This window comes from Homarus americanus, unplaced genomic scaffold (assembly GCF_018991925.1).
Source record: "Homarus americanus isolate GMGI-L3 unplaced genomic scaffold, GMGI_Hamer_2.0 scaffold49667, whole genome shotgun sequence".
Taxonomy (NCBI): domain Eukaryota; kingdom Metazoa; phylum Arthropoda; class Malacostraca; order Decapoda; family Nephropidae; genus Homarus; species Homarus americanus.
In genome coordinates this window covers 5,595,742-5,615,727 of record NW_024738608.1, presented here as the reverse complement: position 1 = coordinate 5,615,727, position 19,986 = coordinate 5,595,742, and the positions used below count along the sequence as shown (strand labels likewise).

General features: G+C 41.7%; 1 protein-coding gene across 1 annotated transcript; it reads left to right on the top strand.

Annotated features, from left to right (window-relative positions):
• The first annotated feature begins 3,985 nt into the window (after positions 1 to 3,985).
• LOC121874170 (von Willebrand factor A domain-containing protein 7-like) lies at positions 3,986 to 19,827 on the top strand. Its single transcript, XM_042378157.1, has 19 exons — positions 3,986 to 4,647; positions 6,453 to 6,625; positions 6,897 to 7,096; positions 7,535 to 7,732; positions 8,294 to 8,430; positions 8,738 to 8,966; positions 9,306 to 9,397; positions 9,992 to 10,129; positions 10,754 to 10,893; positions 11,123 to 11,285; positions 11,607 to 11,736; positions 12,666 to 12,751; positions 13,393 to 13,579; positions 13,810 to 14,022; positions 14,297 to 14,498; positions 14,963 to 15,119; positions 15,611 to 15,737; positions 17,312 to 17,491; positions 18,880 to 19,827. Exons 1-19 carry the CDS (start codon positions 4,396 to 4,398, stop codon positions 19,041 to 19,043), a joined length of 3,168 nt encoding a protein of 1,055 aa, XP_042234091.1. The 5' UTR covers positions 3,986 to 4,395; the 3' UTR covers positions 19,044 to 19,827.
• The last annotated feature ends 159 nt before the right edge of the window (positions 19,828 to 19,986 follow it).

The window sequence follows — 19,986 nt, the reverse complement described above, 5'->3', positions numbered from 1 at the left end:
ACACCCTGTACACCACTTACACACCACCTACACACCCTGTACACTACGCCACACACCCTGTACACCACCTACACACCCTGTACACCACCTACACACCCTGTACACCACCTACACACCCTGTACAACACCTACACACTTTGTAAACCAAACCACACTCTGTAAACCACGCCACACACCCTGTACACCACCCACACACCCTGTACACTACACTCCCTGCATATCACACCACACACCGTGTACACCACCCTCACACCTTGTACGCCACTAACACCCCCTGTACACCAACCAGACACCTCGTATACCACCCACACTGTACACAACCTAGACACTAGATAAGGATGATGAATGAACGTAGGTCGTATTTGATAGGATATTTCATAAGAAAAATTAATCACCATCTGAGTCATTCCTCCCGCTATTACACACCTTGTCACTGTGTATAAAGGAGGTGTCATTCACGCGTTTCTTTGGATCCATAGTAGCTTGTTATGTATGTGTGTGTGTGTGTGCTGAGAACTATATATAATGATAAACTAAGTTAAAATTTCAGTACGTTGTGTCGTGCTCACGAATAATAAATAATAATGGTTGCCCCTCGTGTAATGTAATGGCCGGCCCAAGGCCACCTAGGACTGAATTTGTTTTAGGTGTAGAAGCTGTCGCGTAAAGAAACTTGCCCAAAGTTTCACCCTGCCCGGGGATCGAACCCGGGTCTGCTAGCTTGCGAGGCGAGCATGCTGACCATTACATCACAGGTCGCCACACACTGTAGTTCAGGACCATATGAGTGAACATATATCTGGAGATATATTTTACGGAACAAAAGATAATTTGGTCCTGTGTAAATTACGTGTAACATTCCACACACGCTGATGTTCATTTTTTATGTGGCAAGGAGATTATGTGGTGTATTATGTAGGGGGGGTAGGAGAGAAGTGACGGAACCTATATGTGTGTTTACCCCCTTCCTCCCCCTCTCGTTCATACCTGCAAGACGATAAACCACTAAACTCACTGTTCATGACCTTCAGGGTAAACTAACACTCAGAACTAACTCTCACACTCGATTATTTAACAAAGTATTGACACGGTTGTTGAATCGCTACATCAACAATCAGATTTTAAGCCAATGAAACATGTGATTAATCAGTATCATTTTATGTTCAAGGATCTTTAAGTATATATCAGAAAAATGGATTTTATTTATTCCCGTGTGTGTGTGTGTGTGTGTGTGTGTGTGTGTGTGTGTGTGTGTGTGTGTGTGTGTGTGTGTGTGTGTGTGTGTGTGTGTGTGTGAAGTAATGCCAGGTTACCACACGCCGAGAGATAGACCCACCTGCACCTGTTGTTTATTACTGAGGAGGTCGTCAGGTGCTCAGTATTAACGTGTATATATTTCTTTGTATCTCTTAAAAGTTTAATTTCCTGTTTATGTTGTAACCTAGAATACGAATCTTATAGACCTTATAGTTGTTAAAAACGTTGGTACTACATTATAACATCAACTTGCCATTACAGTAACCAGGAAAATGTTTGTGTGTGTGTGTGTGTGTGTGTGTGTGTGTGTGTGTGTGTGTGTGTGTGTGTGTGTGTCAGCATTGTATAATTTGATATCGTTCGAGAAAATACCGTCCAGGCGGAAGTAACAATGATAAAGGCTAATGTTTGATCGCGTTCATGACACAAGATGTTTTAGTCGTGCCTCCCCCCGACACCTTTAAAACCATACGTCGAAATAAACTATTATTATTAATCCTGGACGTCCATTGGGTGTGACTTACAGTTCTCAATAAAAAGGTTTAAAAAAAATGGCTTCCTGTTTCACGATGATTTGGGTATGCGAATAATAACAACATCAACACACCATAAGTCACCGAACACTTTACCTCTTGAGTACTTCATTAATCATTTGGTTCCTCTGATCTTGCCGATACAACCACCTGTGTGTGTCGGAACTATTGACCTTGTCGTACCCATAGACCTAGGTCGGCCCGATACGGTTACCCTGTCTTTCCGATATTGTCACCACTCTTCCCTATACTGTTATCTGTTCGAGCCGATGCTATCATTAATAATAATAATAACAATAATAATAACAACAACAATAACCGTGGTTCCGGTAATGATCCTAACTACAGTACATTACACTATACCCTACACTAATCACCATTAAACACACACCATTCTTATACACAATAAGGGCACAGTAAACAGTCTGTTGAGCTTTTGTAAGTAGATCAAAAAAGAAATGTTTGGTAACTCACAATCAACTGACTACATCCGGCCTCCCGTCACCGTAGTAAAAGAAAGTGAAACAGCTTCGAGGCGTCAGAACTGTACTGGCCGGGTGTGGCTGTTGTGGTAAATTAATGATGCACTGAATGGTATAATGTGATTTGCTTAAAGTCTTTCACATTTAACCTCTACTATAGTTTAAGGGGATTTGAAGAGTACAGGAATTTACGGATCACATGAACATTAGCCCCCCCCCCTTAGTTTACTTAACTTGATCAAATTTTGTACCTTAACGTTAACCTAACAAAGCATAACCTAACAGAGCCTAACCTAACATTACAAAGCATAACCTAACAGAGCCTAACCTAACCTAACATTACAAAGCGTAACCTAACAGAGCCTAACCTAACCTAACCTAACATTACAAAGCGTAACCTAACAGAGCCTAACCTAACCTAACATTACAAAGCATAACCTAACAGAGCCTAACCTAACCTAACATTACAAAGCGTAACCTAACAGAGCCTAACCTAACCTAACATTACAAAGCGTAACCTAACAGAGCCTAACCTAACCTAACATTACAAAGCATAACCTAACAGAGCCTAATTATCACGTGAACTATTTATTGAATATTTGCATCAGTTTTATGAGGTAAACAGAAATACAAAGATAGACATAAATATATAGACAGACATATATACATACATACATACATACATACAAGGAGACAGACATACATACAGTCATTCATACATACATACATACATACATACATACAAGGAGACAGACATACATACAGTCATTCATACATACATACATACATACATACATACATACATACATACATACATACATAAGAGACAGACATACATACAGAGAGACAAACCACATCGTAATTTTCATATAAACCTAACATATTTGTCACTTATTATTTTCTTGTGTTACTCTGAAGAAAAAAACTAGCCACATCTTGACGTCGCGTGTCCGTCTCCAGGTGTTGTGAGAAGCGAGCAAAGGTGTGTATGTTACTGTGTGTGTGTGTCAGTATTTGTCGGTCTGGCTTAGTTTTTTCTCTTTGTTTGTATATTTTCTTTCTCTTCCACTCACGCACAATTACAAAAACAAAATGTACACTCAATTCTTCATTATTAGTATTACTATTAATATTATCATCCTATTACCATCATTATTTAAATTTGATGAACATTGCCTCTACGGTCTTTACCGGCTCTGAGTCAGGGAGGTATTGTCACCTGTCACTCTGCCTGGGTGACAGTCCGTTGATAAGACTGTCACTAAAGCGGCAACACACACACACACAAACCTCGCGTGGGCCTAGCGGCGAGGTCCTCCATGCCCCTCGGCGGTGCTTTGATATCCCTGCCGTAGTGTGGGCGATCCAGGGCCTCTGTTTATCTAAGCACCTGTGATAATCTGTTGTGTGACGCCGCTTTATAATAGCCCTTTATAATGTGACTCACGTATTATTTTCTTTATAAGAGTTCATGAAATACACTGTGTATGGCGGTATATTTCTAAAGCTATTTTTAATATACGTGAGTGATTAGGGTATGGTGCAAGCTTTGAGTGCACCGGTGAGTGTCTATCAGTGTGGTATCAGCAGTAGAGTTGGGATACACGTGGGCGACAAAACACGAGTGTGTTTGTGTGTGTGTGTGTGTGTCACGACGTGTGTACTGTATATATACCCGCTACACCTACTGCCCAGCCGCCAGTGTATCAGAGACGGGAGTCCCCTCACTGCTGGATACATACCATACTATAATCTGCGAGTGACTTTAACTGTAGTGTGCCTTCGTGTGATCGTTAGTACATAAACGTCACGATATAACTAACTCAACGAGGATACCTATCTTAAGGTTTTACAAAGTTTATAAACAAATCCAGTCCTGAAATCAGCGACAACCTGATGTGTGACCGTCGGCAGCATCAACTAACACACCTTCGTCGCTGCGTTCCACAAGGTGTAACGTCCGCCACGGTAATTGGGTAACGAGGATCTTGAAAGAATAAAAACCACCCTCACGATTATCCATAGAGTGAAACGAGCTTAACGAATATCTCAATATCCAAGTTTACATTAAAACCATAAACAAACAGCTAAATTAAATTGCAGCGTGAGAGAAGAGCCCCACTATGTCGCTTAGTCTGAGAGCGCGAAACTGTGGTCCTTCTGCAGTACGCTCCTTCTTTCTCTTCCCATGTGTCGTGGCGCTGGTATTGTTGGTGATCCCTGGTAGCGCCTTCCTGGGCCGCGGCACACTCTTGCCGACTGAGGGCGACATATTTGGTATTTACTGCCCGGAGTTCGACCGTGGCACCCGCGTGTGGCACCATCGGGAGATTACAAGGGAGGCCGTCAGGAGGGTCATCGGCAAGTACTTCCAGGTGAGACACAGGTGTTCTTAATACCATTACGTGAAACACAGGTGTATTAATTACTGCCAAGTGACCATCTTGGAGAAGCATAAGTGCTCGCCTGTATAAATGGATGTGTTGACGCATCTCTCTCTCTCTCTCTGTAAACTAAACCATCATCGTACCATCATATATCTAATATTATTAAATTAAACTCCTCACATCGCGTCACTGCCAATGTTCCTGAGGTCACCGCTGCGGAAGTGGTGGCGTGTGAGTCGGGTGCCGCGTCAGGAAGGAAATGACGTTCCGGCCCTGTGATGTTGGTCGTGCACAAACACACAAATATTATTCTTACTGTTTGTTCTCTCGAGCGGATGTTGTTGGCACGGTTTGATAAGATAGTATTAACACTTTCCTGACATACCAGCGACCTTGTGTGGACGATAAGGGTTAAATACTTTCCAAGATCAACCTAAAGATTAGACCCTTAAGCTTATATCACCTCAAGATTAACCACCCTAAAGCTAACTAAACTAACCTAACCTAACCTAATCTAACCTAAGCTAACTTAACCTAAGCTAATCCCCCAAGCAGCAGAAGGATGGATAATCTTCAGATGAAATAACCTGAGGGTGTCTATTCTTCAGGTGATTCAGTTTTCGTGTGGGCGGTTTGCACCCTAGTGATTACATACTGGGCTTATGTACTCAAAGGCTCATTATTAGTAATAAAAATTAAAGTACTTTTTCTAATATAAACTACATATAAATTACGTAAATATAAATTTAAGACGTAATATACAACTGAAAAATATATATACCAAAATACTAAAATTTAAAAAAAAATATGAAAAAATAAAAAAATAAAAATAAATAAAAAATTCCCATAAAAATATAGAGAGAATTGATGGAATTTATATACCTCGTGTAAATAAACAGAGATACAGTATACCCCTTTTGAAACCAGGATTAATACGAGTTCTATACGAAAAACATTGACCTCACCTCACAACACGTCACAGTAGCATCACTAGCCCTGAGGATATTTAATAGCATCACTAGCCCTGAGGATATTTAATAGCTCCACTAGCCCTACGTGAAAAGAATGCAGCTATTTCCAGTACAATCTCAACTCATTTTTAGAATGAATTATCATCACCTTCTCTATATCGCCGTCTTCAGGTGTTATGTTGGGTGGTTGTTGTTGTTATTGTGTGGTGGTTGTTGTTGTTATTGTGTGGTGGTTGTTGTTGTTATTGTGTGGTGGTTGTTGTTGTTATTGTGTGGTGGTTGTTGTTGTTATTGGGTGGTGGTTGTTGTTATTGTGTGGTGGTTGTTGTTGTTATTGTGTGGTTGTGGTTGTATTGTGTGGTTGTGCTGTTATTGTGTGGTTGCGTTGTTATTGTGTGGTTGTGTTATTGTGTGGTTGTGTTGTTATTGTGTGGTTGTGCTGTTATTGTGTGGTTGTGTTATTGTGTGGTTGTGGTTGTATTGTGTGGTTGTGCTGTTATTGTGTGGTTGCGTTGTTATTGTGTGGTTGTGTTATTTTGTGGTTGTGTTGTTATTGTGTGGTTGTGTTATTTTGTGGTTGTGTTGTTATTGTGTGGTTGTGTTATTGTGTGGTTGTGTTGTGTGGTTACGTGTCCATGTCGGCCATAGTTTTCCTGTGTGTAAGTGAAGCTATAAATAGGTTAAGTGAATGTTCCATCATGTTGACATTTATAGTGGCATCCGGTTTCTCCCGCGTCCAGTGTCCGTTTGGAGATGATAGCCACACTATGTATCTTTGAGGAGGTGAGGTGCTCATTAATCGATGTTGCTCGTATCCTACAGGAGGTGCCACCAGCGACCGGGAGTTATGACCACCGGGAGGGCATGACCTTAGAGGAGTCCTACGCTGAGTATTACGGCCCTGACATGTCCCCGAAGCCCTTCCTCCACTCACTGTCTTACCTGGTTGACGCCGCAGTCCAGGCTGACCACGGCCTCCTTGGTGCCGACCCCAGGTAGGTGACCTTAATGAGGCGCCACCAGGTGATCCTGTTTTCCCTAGGTAGTCAGGCCCAAGGCGACCTGCCCTCACCCTAACTACGGCGGTCCTCTAATGAATCGCCGATACATTTTTTATCGATCACTTCCTCTTCTATTTCTAATCAAGTTCGGCATTATAAATTTGACAGGTAAATCAGTAACTATTCTTTTTTTTTTCTATGAGTTTATCTAAAAGTACTTGTGTTTGTATTTATCACGCCAGAACACATGTATCTGTATCTACAGGTACCACTTCGGCAGCGAGAGGTTTTCAGAGTCGCAGACGCTGTTGGTGGGTCGCTGGCGGAGGATTATCAAGGCTAGCCAGGCTGGGGACTACACCTCCGCCCTTTACCTACTGGGGCTCTCATTAACTGCCATCCAGGACTTCTACTCCCACACCAACTGGGTAGAATTGGGCAATACCGAATTCAACCATGACGTCGGTAAGTCACATTTACACAGACTAGGTAGAATCGGAAAGTCTATTTCAACTGGTACGTTAATAAGTGACTCACACAAGCTGGAAAGTGAATTTGCAAAATAAGCTATCAGGTCCTTACATAAGTGTTCAACTGGTTCCTCATTGATTCTAACGGGTCCCTCACGGATTTTGACAGGTTCTTCAATATTTTCATCAAGTCCTTCGATAATTCTAACAGGTCTTTGGATAGTTCAACATGCTCTTCGGTACCTTTAACGAAATTTTTTACCAGGTGTTAATGATGAGAATGTGAACAATAGTCTCTCAGATACAAACAATAAAGTTCCACTCAGCAAAGAAATACGTGAAGTGTGTCCTCCAGTACAATACAAGGAGAATGTCTTGTGAGCATCAGTGATAAGACATCAAGTAAGTGGCTGAACGATAGTCTTTCTTGCAGGCGTCAACGGCAAGGATTTCAAGAACGTGGCGAGCTTCCAGGAAGGGACCTGCAAAGACTGTCCCGAGGCAGCTGACGGAGCGGGATCCTGCCCAAACAACCTGCTCCAGGAGATCCTCGACTCAGATAAGCTCACCTCAGGATACACCAACGACGCCTTCGTGGACGGCAATAGGGTGGAGAAGCCGCTGAGTGTCGGTGAGTGCATACCTTGACACCTGTAGTGACGTAGACTTGTGTTGCTGTAACATTATACAAGAACTTTATTCAGTGTATTCATAGTCGAGCAATAGTTGGGCCTGGATATTAACAGGTTGGATACACAGGTCACAAGTGGACCTGGAGCCTAACAAGAGACACACACAGATCGACAATTTTTTATGACGTTCAGAAAATTTCATTTTTGGTCGTGAAAAAATCGTGTGACTAATCTCGAACGACCAAATAAAACCAAGGACCCGCTGGTGTTATGTATACAGTATAGTATAGTATAGTATACATAAAGCAGAGCTTAATAAAAGTTTACTGTAACCAAAATGCTAAACTAGGCCATAAGAGAGGCCAATGACCCACGTGGGTAAAATCGGGTCTTTTATTACTCTGACTTCACTTTTCGCAGGAGAACAAGCAAGTTTTATTCTAAGTCATTTCATAATATACAAACTACAGGTACATAAAGTACAAATACAGATACAGGTATTACAAATTACTGAGAGAAAACGGAATGCTGTTATGTGTTTGTTTCTCTTCGTGATCCAGATAAATGTAGTCATGGTGGTCCCAGGGACAGGTCGAGGAGGGTGGGGGCTCGGGGGGGCATCAACAAGGACCTCCCCACTGCCTGTTTCTCCCCTCACCACCACCTTCACCACCAAGCTGCTAAACAGGCTGTGCAGGTGAGTCTCTCCATCATCACCACCAACAGGGGTTAAGTAGACCTTATACGGGGTAAGTCAGATGAAACGGATTACAATTATCACTTTTTCAACCATAAGATAAATTTGGTGTCAAAAACTGAAGTTTCAGGAATGTGACCGAAACCACTGAACCTAGACAGTGTAGGTATACAAACAATATACTCAGACAGTGCAGGTATACAAACAATATACATAAACAGTGTAGGTATATAAACACTATTAAACAGTAAGTCGATTCGACCCAAGAATAGCCGAATAAAATTATCCAAATCCTTTACTTATCCAGGCCAGCGAGTATTACTTAAACTTAGTGCGTGGCGGTGTAGGGGACGAGGTGTTCAGCCGCCTGTTTGGACTACACCCAACACCCGCCCTAGTCATCATCCTCGACACCACAGACTCCATGGATGAGGAACTGTCAGCCCTCATCCACTCCGTCAAGCGCCTCGTCATCCAACACTCCACGGTTACCTATCCCCCGGCGGAATACATCCTTGTTCCCTTCAATGATCCACGTAAGTTAATATCTCCTGTGATCCACGAGTATTAGGACGAGTCTACACACACACACACACTAGTAACACGCCTTCCCAACCCTTAATGTCTCCTCCTGTGTTCCACCAAAGTTGTTCCATGTGAGTTTATGTTCCCTCTCGTTGAATCACATAAATTATTGATGTCTACAGGAGTCATAGTGCGTGTTATTTCATCAGCTGTAATATTAGTGCCACAGCTTCATAAACTTTAGTGCAGTCATTAAATCATACGGTGTTGTCTGTCTGTCTGTCTGTAGGTGAGGTGTTCTTCATAGACAAGGCAACTATGTATTCTTTTTGTTTTATTCTTCCTTTTAGTTTATGGTCCAGTCACAAGATCACAGCGGCCTGATGAGATCTATCTGGCTCTCACCCAGCTGCAGGCGATCGGTGGAGGAGACGAGGCGGAGGTGAGTTACGGAGGAGGAGTAGCAGAAGGAGGAGGAGGAGGAAGAAAAAGGAAGAAGAAGAGAATGAGGAAAAGAGACGATAAGACTGTAACTAATCAAATAGAAATTATTCATAATGGCCTCAGCCTAACCCAATCCAAGTAGGACGGAAGACTCATAAGATTGAGGACCATTTGGACTGGGGGCCTCTGAGGATTGACCCCCCAAGCCTAACTTAACCCTTCATCTTGCCCTGGATTGGGAGGTCAGGTTTGGTTAGATTAGATTAGATTACGTTATGTTAAGTTAGGTTAAGGTAGGTTACGTTAAGTTAGGTTACGTTAAGGTAGGTTAGGTTAGGTTACCTGAGCTGATTACAGTATTTAGTAATAAAGGGGAGATCCGATTAGCCACAAAAGGTATTTGCACTATTAATTAAAATAAAACACACTTTGTTCAATACACTGAATTTATGCACGATCACATAACATGCCCTGTTGGTACACACATGATATACATAAGCTCCTTTGATATATACACATGACGTACATAACAAACCCAGCTGGTGCACACATAATGCAGATAAGCCATGTTAAGAAGTAATAATCCTTTCAGCTCAGTATGTCAGCGCTTCTCCTTGGTCTTCATCACGCCCCTCCGTACTCACACCTCTACCTGTTCACTGACGCCTCCATCAAGGACCCGGAGCTCTTCGACACCGTGGTCACTCTAGCACTGGCTAAGTCTGTTAAGGTGAGATACGACTTTCACTACTAGACTAATGTTGGTTTATTATATTTCTTCAGATTAACTTTACATAATCAAAATAGTCTTCACCCTCCCTCGGACTGTGGTGCGGCGGGGTACATGGTCACCTTTTTTTCGGCAGCATAAACCTCATATGTGGGCTGAGTCTTGACCTTCATCTGTTGTACTTCACTCCTCTATTGGTGATGGTCCAGTATTCCATGGTCGTGCTCCTGTTATATCCCTGTAGACTTCAAAGAATTCTAGTAATCTTGGACTTTCTTCAGTCTTGGTCTCAGATATTCTTCAGCATTGTGTCTTAAGTTCTGTTACTAGTGTCCTTGGATCCTCTTCAGGTACGGCTCAATACGTCCTCCAGAAGTGGCCATGGACTTTCCTTCATCAGTGGCTGTAGATCTTTCCTCTAATAATCTCAAAACTCCAGTACATTATATTATCTTTCAGGCATTTATGAATTAAAACAAACGTAACCTCATACTTCTCTCTGTAGTCCTGCGAGAGTTCCTGCAAGCAGTAGTACCTCTCACTGCCGCCACAGGACCTACTAAACTCACAAGTGTCAGCGTAGTTCCTCAAGTACATCATGTTTTCGCTTTGTTTTTCTGACAGGTAACTCCCGTACTGACGATGCCGGTGCGTTTCGGGGGCATCACTGGTAAACTGACACTTAAGGAGGACGTGGAGTCTCACCTTAACAGTTACGACAACGACAGCGACAGTAACAGGACCGCCAACACCAGCAGCCTCAGGTAACAAGGGTTCTAGGACAATTATTCATCACCGGTGTATACTGTATATATAGATATAAGTTTGAAGTCTCTGGTTGGTGTTGGTTACCATTAAAGCTTAAACTCCATCACTACAACATCAAAGTCCCAACCTTCAATGGCGTTGTTATTTTGTCTTTATTCACGGTGGTTCAATTTCAAAGTAAAACAATTTAAGGCAAATCGTCATGTGCTGCTCGCTTTCCTGCAGACTGGACAAACACAGCAGCAGCAGCAGACGACCGAAGAGGCAGCTGCAGAGTTTCGGCAAGTACAGTGAGCTGGCGGAGAGGACAGGAGGCCAGATCCTTGAGACGGACAGTGACAAGGTGACAGAGACCTCCAGAATACTCGAGGAAGAGCAGTATCCTATGGTAAGTGAGACAGTGACGGGGAAGAGTCCTGTGGGGAGTGAGACAGTGACGGGAAAGTATCCTATGGTGAGTGAGACAGTGACGAGGTAGTGTCCTATGGTGACCGAAACAGTGTCCTATGATGCGTAAGACAGTGACGAGACAGTATCCTATTGTGCGTGAGGCAGTGGTGAGGTAGTGCCCTATGGTGACCGAGACGTGTCCTATGATGAGTAAGACAGTGACGAGGCAGTATCGTATTGTGAGTGACCGTGCCACATTCTTAGCATAATACAGTGTCTCCTTAATCACCATAACACGAAACTATGATCATAATTCCAGGCCGTGCTGTGGCGAGAGTCCTACGTGACGTCATTAACGAAGGTAAGGGTTCCGGTGGACTCTCTGGTGAGGCAGTTGGAGGTGTCTATCGCTGGCGGGGTGTCCACTGCTCACCTCATCTCCCCATCAGGTGAGTCCTCAACTGCCTGAAGAAGGTGTGAAGAGGTGATCCATCTATGTATAAATCCCCAGCTCATGGACTTAGAGGTTTACGGTAACGTCAGTACGCTATTAAAGTCTCCTGTATAAACAAAGATACATTACTAGTATTTGTTGATAGAGAAGACAACACATACCAAGAAATGAGAACCAAAAGTCATGGAACAATCTTAAACACTACCGTCAGAGTCCCAACCTTCAATGGCGTTGTTATTGTTTTGTCTTTATTCACAAACAATTAAAATCATTTTTAAACCTAACCTAACGTAACCTAGCCAAAGTACCCGGCTTAGTAAGGGTTCAAGTATTCATTATTCTTATAATAGTTTACAGTACTTTTATTCTTATATGTATTTCCATCTACTAATAAAATGTGTATAAGTATTAAGCTTTTACACTATTTTACTTATGTGATATAAATTGAAACTCTGACTTTTTTATAATAACAAAAATCTATAGCAGTTAAACATTTAGACGACATAAAAAAAATAATTTTGAGGTATAATTATTTATTCACATTGCATTTCTTTACCATATTGCGAACCGAACCTAACCTAACCCAACCTCACGCAGTTTAACCTCGCCTAACATAACCTAACGTAACCTAGCTTAACATAACCTGACCAAATTTACTTCCTAATAATATAAAGACAATTTTTTGGTGGGAGGAGAGAAATCTTTGCCGACTACATGCGCAAAGAGAGTGAGGGAGAGGGGGAAGGTTTTAAGGCCAAATGTAAAGAAGTGGCACCTAGGTCCACACCCCCTGTATACATGCACAGTTTTGATGGTGGTTTTTGACCTATCACACACACACACACACACACACACACACACTATTTTTTTACAACGAATTAAATGTTTTGTATTTGGTCCTTCACCTCTCGCTCTACTGTACAGGTACCAGGTTTGATCTGGCGGCCCTGGCGGGTTCCGTGGACCACATGGGCTATACCGTTGTGGCTTTCACTCCCTACCTCATACAGGTGAGTCTGGCTCCTCGTTCTTATGAAAGTACTCTTACGTTCATAGTATGTCCCACATTTATATATTTTTTTATATACGTAAGAAAAATTCCCCCTGAAAGAGGTTTAGGAATATACGTATATAGAAGTATAGTTTTATACCTGTGTGGCCTTGAGCAAGCTTTAAGGAACATCTTTTATAACGATATACTGTCGCGAGTTCTATTGGAGTAAAATAGCACTATTTATTGGTTCATATAAAAATAAGCTTACATATTGAAGGAATCAGTTCCGAACTTTTAGTAAGTATCTTCAGTGGTACAGTATAATAAGTTATAATTTCCTTGTCAACTGTTTTGTTGTGTCCCAGTATTCATCCTCAAAAGTTCTTCTTGTTCTGTTTGGGTCTTCATCTAAACCCTCATATGTCACGTATTAACCGCTGTCAGTAAGAAATGACTCCTCATCTCACCCCGGCAGTAGTCACTGTAGCGCGTTAAATCCAAGGGAGTGTCGTAAATGTTTTGTGAAGGCAGGTGACCATGATGGTGCCCAGGGCTCTGTGAGCTCTTGGATCACCCCTAAGATCATTTTTCTCCCTCGTCCATGAGCTTCTCACCAACTCAGCTTCTGTTAACTCCTCGCTGTGTAATATTGTACAGGTACGAATCAACATGGCTCAGCGACAGAAAGACTTCGGAGAATGGACTTTAAGCTTTGACCCCACCGATGTGTCATCAGCTGTTATCTACGCCCACACGCCCATGGACATCCTGCCAGCTTACTACACCCCGGACGCCGGCTCCATCCAGCCCTCCCTACAGCGAGTTATGGGCCAACCAAGCACAGGTAACTACCGTACATCTGGCTGACTTAAGCACTTACTCATTTGACTTTATTTGACACGGTATTATTTTACCGTTCTTGTTAAGGGCAAGGTGTTCGATAGCATATTGGCTTTTGATAATTATGTTTGATTATTAATTCCAGGCGTCATTGGCCTCACTTTAGATAAAATGTAGATATTCGTCCCCTTGAATCCTTCCTTGCCCATTTTTCACCATGTCTTACCACTATAGGTCAGGACACGTACTTAGACTTGGTGATAACGGGAGTGGACACTGCGGGGCTGCGACTTATCGACAGTGTTAGTCTCCGGGATGAGTCTGGCACAGAATTGAGCTTGGATGTGCCCATCAAGTCCCCGCGTCGTAACACCTACCTCCGCCTCCCCACCAGACGACTGCCAGAAGAGCGATTCACAGTAGTGGTCACTGGAGAGGATGGCGCAGGTTAGCATGTCTATTTCACATCTGTTTATGACCGACAAATATTATCATTGCCATGTCTTTATTATGCCCCGACTGAAAAGGTGAATGGATATATAACGAGAGTACTGAGTAGCTCATCTGTCACCAATCGGACAGACATCGCCATTGTCCCGCTACAGAATATCTGTAGTCTATGTGCACGACAACAGGGAGAAAAATAATATAAAAATGAGCCTATTTGGCGTCCCAATAGCGGTACCTTTCTAACACTGTATTTATTTTTCTTACGCTACAGGAAAACGGTTTCGTCGAGAGAGCGGGAAGGGTTGGGAACTGGTAGAGTCGACGCTTTCCTTTCCTCTGGGTCGTGATATCTGGGGTCCTCCTGGCGCGAATCTCATCATACCTGTCGCCATCACTAACTCCGCCGCTCCCAACACCTACTTCATCACGGCGTACGATGCGCTAGGCTCACAAGTCAGGGTCAACCAGAAACGGTGTGTAACTGTGTCCCTCCACCTCTCTCTTGCTAAATATGACTGGATTGCATCACCTTATTCTGGTATTCGTTGGCACTAACTTCTCTGCTGTTTTGTGGGATATTTTCATAAAGTTGCAGATTTAATGGGCCCCAGTTTCAATAGGCCCCATTCTTTGAGAGGCCCATCTAAACCCAACCTAACAATCAGAAGAAATGCTGATGGTTAGGTTAGGTTCCACCCTTCCGGACTGGGCCCATTTGATCAGTAGTCTCTCACGATACCTTATATTTCTTTAACTTTTTTAGCATGAGACATAGTGGCCCTCGGGATGACATTATGGTCCTCAAATTACAGATTATGGCCCTCAGTATGACAGAACATGACCCTCAGTATGACATATTATGGCCATCAGTATAACATTATGCCCCGCAATATAACATTATGATTCTCAATATGACCGTAAACTCATCTTATCTCAGGGTACAGCTTGGGAGGAACGAGACAATGACCCTGAAAGTAACGATGGTGATCGACCCTCAGGCCTTACCCCACACCACCAACTCCTTGATAGTGACGGCCACCTCCACCCACGGCCACACCGCCCTCGCCCACGCCCACCTCTCTGTGACCGCCGTAGTGAGTATAATCCTCTGGCTTACCGCTGATGGCACACAAACTTAAATCATCTTCGTATACTATAATCCGGGTCAGGTACGGTATATATATCTTCACGTGAGTCGGAATCACCATATGTGTGACTACTGATTACAGCTTAACTTAAAGGCCAACTCTAGTCCCACATTTCCGTGTGTGTGTGTGTGGGTTGATACTATACAGGCATAAGCTTAAGGTAAAAAATGCTGGAGGTGTAGAAAAGGATTACCTGAAGATTAGACACCCCAGCTTGATTTACCTGTTGTTTATACACCCTAACCCAAAACCCAATGTAACCTAACCTAATGTAACCTAACCTATGTAACCTAACCTAATGTAACCTAACCTAATGTAACCTAACCTAATCTAAGTCCTCCAGGTAGCGGTAGGGTGTTTAATCAAGTGATATATGCTAGGGGGGGGGGAGTTAATTTTCAGGTGATACGAGTTTCTTCTCTTTCTTCACCTCACAGGGAAGCGACGTAACAGGGCCGTACTGCGACATGTATCCGAGGACTTCCTGTGACGGCCACCTCACCACAGACACCTGTTCGAGCCTGGAGTGGAGTACACGGATCACTATTAGGGACGACGGCGATGGTATGCCCTGCTGACCTGACCTATGTTGACCGGACCCATGATGACCTCACTCACGATGACCGAAATCATACTGACCTGACCTATGCTGACCTGACCTACACTGACCACAGGCGCATTTCATCTGGGCGCCAACATACCGGTACTTCCGTGACATATTATCCTTGATTTGGGCGCTATTTTATGACGAAAATGGCATAGGTGACTGAATATAACCATCCAAGTGATATAAAAAAAAAGAATCACAACAACTTAGAGTGCAAGTGAAAAGATGTGCAAACTCAGACATGTGTGCTAGGCCTTCAAAAATAATTAGAAAAGAACTTCAGAGTTTTAGTGAGAACCTACTTCAGCCAAAAGACCTAAAAAACGTTTCTCCCTCCACTGTTTCGCTTAGTCATTTTCGCCCAAATGAAGTACATGGTTTGCCTAAACTCAGCGCCCAAATATGTTTATTTTGGCCCCCAATTGAAAGATTTTTTTTCTCGCTCAAATGAAGTGTCAATGCGCCCCTGACTTCGCCCACGCTGACATGGCCCACACTGACCTGATCTACGCTGACCTCACCCAGGTCACTCTGCTACTACTAAACTGTAGACATTTACTAGCAGTTACCTTCTTTTCCATTTTTTTTAATCATAAACTTTGTGATTAATGAAAGGGAATTTGTCCAGTTAGAGTTTCAGAATATTTTAATTGTATTTTTTAATTCTCTATTTTATGTTTTTGTCCTCAGTAAATCAGTTAGATTCTTATATAATTAATGACGAGGAATAGTCATCGTAAGACTCTTTTTAAAGTCGAACCCAAAATTATGGTTAGGTTAGGTTAGATTAGGTTAGCATTATGGTGTTTAATCATCAGGTGAAATAAACAGTGTGCCTAATCCTCACATGATCCTCATAAATCTATTAACATTCTTGACAGACAGACAGATATATATATATATATATATATATATATATATATATATATATATATATATATATATATATATATATATATATATATATAGATAGATAGATAGATAGACACACCTGCAAAAAATCCGCACAAAGTTCTCGCATCTGGTTCCACACTGATAGCCCAGCTTTCCTTATATGGGAATATGTGGAGCTACCAATGAAACGTTTTCTATCATTTGCCATAATGTAATTTTATTTTATATGATATGTAATTCTAAGATGGTTAAGTTTACTGTAAATTGAAGACTACAAATCTAACGTAAACAAACAAGGATAAGGGAAATGACGTCCTGACCATGCTTGCCAACCCTACCGAGATTACAGAAGAGGTACTTGGTGTTTATTTAGAAGTCCACCATATGCAGGGGGAAATTTAATTATTGGTTCATCTTGTAAAACACTCGCTCTAGAAGTATCTTTACGATTTCGTGTGAGACAATATGACACAACGGACGAGGGGATTTTTGAGAACCCTACCGAGACAACAACGAGTGGCAGTGTTCATTTTGAAATTCATTTGGAACCCTCAGTAAGATACTTTTGGGGGGAGCGAGTAACACCGACATAGAAGGTGAATTAAAGGTAAAAATTCATTCATTCATCTTCCTCCAGGTATAGAGAGGCTGGACACTGATCCCGTCACCAACAACCTCCCCTACTTCACTATCGGCGACCATATCGTGGAGTGGCAGTATAAAGCCAAGTGCTGTCAACCACACCTTACCATTCACGTGTACGACCGCGCCTCCAACCTGGGCGTCTGCCAGATTGACAACGGAAATGTCTCAGGAGGTAATTTCAGTTGTAATGTTGAATATATCTTAACACAGTGACGCTCCTCAGGCAAGAAAGCGGCTCTTTTGGTACGAATGATTTAGGATGATGGAATCGTATCTTGTTATTATGTTTTTACTGTGTTGTTCCTCTTCCTCTCCCCCCCTCCCCGTCTTCCATGTCTTCTTTTTCTGTGTCTTATAGTGTGACTTATCTTCCTCCAACACACCCAGATGATATTTGTTTTTTCTCTCCAGTTTATAAGGATTTAATGGGCCAAAGGTTTAATTCTCGCGAAAATATTTTAATGTGTTCGCTCATTTTTTTTTCATTTTTAGACCAATTAAGATAAAAGTTGGCATTTACACTATACAGTTTTCATTTAAGGCGTCGATTATTACCATAAGGTAACCAAATTATACCTAAAGAGGATTAGGTAATTTTAGGCAATGTTAGGTTAGGTTAGGCGTTGTTTGAAACTATTATATATATATATATATATATATATATATATATATATATATATATATATATATATATATATATATATATATATATATATATATATATATATATATATATATATATATATATATATATGTATATATATATAATCTACATTAATGATCATTTATGGCCGGTCAGAAGTTTCCCAAAAAGAGAAATACATAGAAATGACCGTAAATCGATAATTATCCCAATTTACTGACACACACACACACACACACACACACACACGCAGACACAGACACACACACACAGTAATGATACTTTAACACTACAAACTTTCTCATACAACACTGCTGTGCCGACTCATCTTATCCACAAGTCAGGCATCAACTTTCCTCTGGTTTCCACAGTAACTTAAGCATAAAAAAGTTTCAAGCACACATTATAATTGGCTAAATGTCCTGTTAACTGGGAATGGTTATCTCGTAGCCTCAATTAAGCGTTCCATTGATACATTACACACAGGTACCTAATGCTTACTGTTGGTGTCAGTCCTCTACTGTGTCCTGTCCTTTACTCACTCATCCTTAGCTGACGAAGTCATCACACCCACGTCAGCTTTTGCTCTTAGTTTATGCAAGTCATTTGTATATCGGTCAACTGAACATAAAAAACTTATTCCAGAATAATTCGACTTATCTTTTATTCTTGTTCTTCATCTGTTAGGTTTCTATTTACATCTAATGAACTGTGATAGTGTAAATAGAGATGCTACTTCGATCTGAGAACATTGTTGTGCTTCTACTTTATGAATTCACGAGGCAAAGACTTTCACTCCCAGCAATGTTCAATACTGTGCATAATTTTTGCAGTATGTAAAGGAACAGAACAAAAGACTTTTGAGTTCTTATTTTAGTATATCTTACAGCTGTCGTGTTCTCTCCTCTCTCCCCCAGGAGACAATCTCAACACTGGCGAGATAGCAGGAATCGCCGTCGGTTCTGTCCTGGGACTGGTTGTGCTTGTTCTTCTCATCATATTTATTGTTATTCGACTTCGTCGGAGTAAGAAGGAGAATATCACTCTCAATAGAGCTGCGAGTAGAACTTCTGCAGAATAGGAACGACTGAAGGAACACCTTAGAGGGCAGGGCTTGAGTCCAACACCTGTGAGCAAGACGTCACAAAATTGCTTGGAGTCTAGGGTAAACAATCAGAGGGATAAACCTGACGATTCTGATGCTCCGTTGCCAAGAGAACTCGCTGATCCCTCAAGAAGCGCCTCAAGGCTCTCGGGGGTGTCGACAACCACAACTTCAGAGTCAGGTTCAAACAGGTGGTCGTCGACCCAATCTTCAGGACAAAGGAGCAGCGTCTCAGGGCACCATCTGTATCCTCCAAGTCAGACGAGTTCTAGGTCTATCACATCCTCAGACCAGACGAGTGAGTCGTGTCGGTCGTCAGATAAGTCATCAGTGTCAAGATCTTCCTATCAGTGGGGCTTCTGGAGAGTTCGTTTCCTAAGACCACCTTCAGTTTTTACTGTGAATAAAGAATGTGTTTAAGACACATTACGAACTTATCAATGGATACGTCAGGTTGAAAACGTTTCAAAACCTTGAAAATAAAATACAAATCTAAAGCTCCAAACAAGGAACAGTCCAGTGCAGCTAAAGTATTCGGATGCATAATTTCTATGTACCAGAAGAATCTTGTTTTTGTAGTAAATATTGAGGAGATATTATGAATAAAATTTGGAGACACATCCCTACAGTACTTCTGAAAGTGGGGCAGTGTTATGTCGACTGCCTGGTTTGGTCTAGTGAACTGAGTAATGACGGACTCGGAGGCTGATAGCGACGTGACGGGTATCAGGAGTTAGGTGTTCCTTCACATTAATTACGGAATTTCATTATATATATATATATATATATATATATATATATATATATATATATATATATATATATATATATATATTTATAATCCTTGGTTATTTTAATTTCCACGGGTACTTGACTTAATTATACACTTACTTAAGTATTGTGATTGATGTATAGCGTA

What these genes read in the sequence shown, in the direction of transcription:
- LOC121874170 (XM_042378157.1), top strand. Translation starts at nt 4,396, where the DNA reads ATGTCGCTTAGTCTGAGAGCGCGAAACTGTGGTCCTTCTGCAGTACGC. An exon ending in CTCCTTGGTGCCGACCCCAG is followed by an intron (nt 6,626 to 6,896) that starts GTAGGTGACCTT and finishes CTGTATCTACAG; the next exon opens with GTACCACTTCGGCAGCGAGA. An exon ending in TATTAGGGACGACGGCGATG is followed by an intron (nt 15,738 to 17,311) that starts GTATGCCCTGCT and finishes ATCTTCCTCCAG; the next exon opens with GTATAGAGAGGCTGGACACT.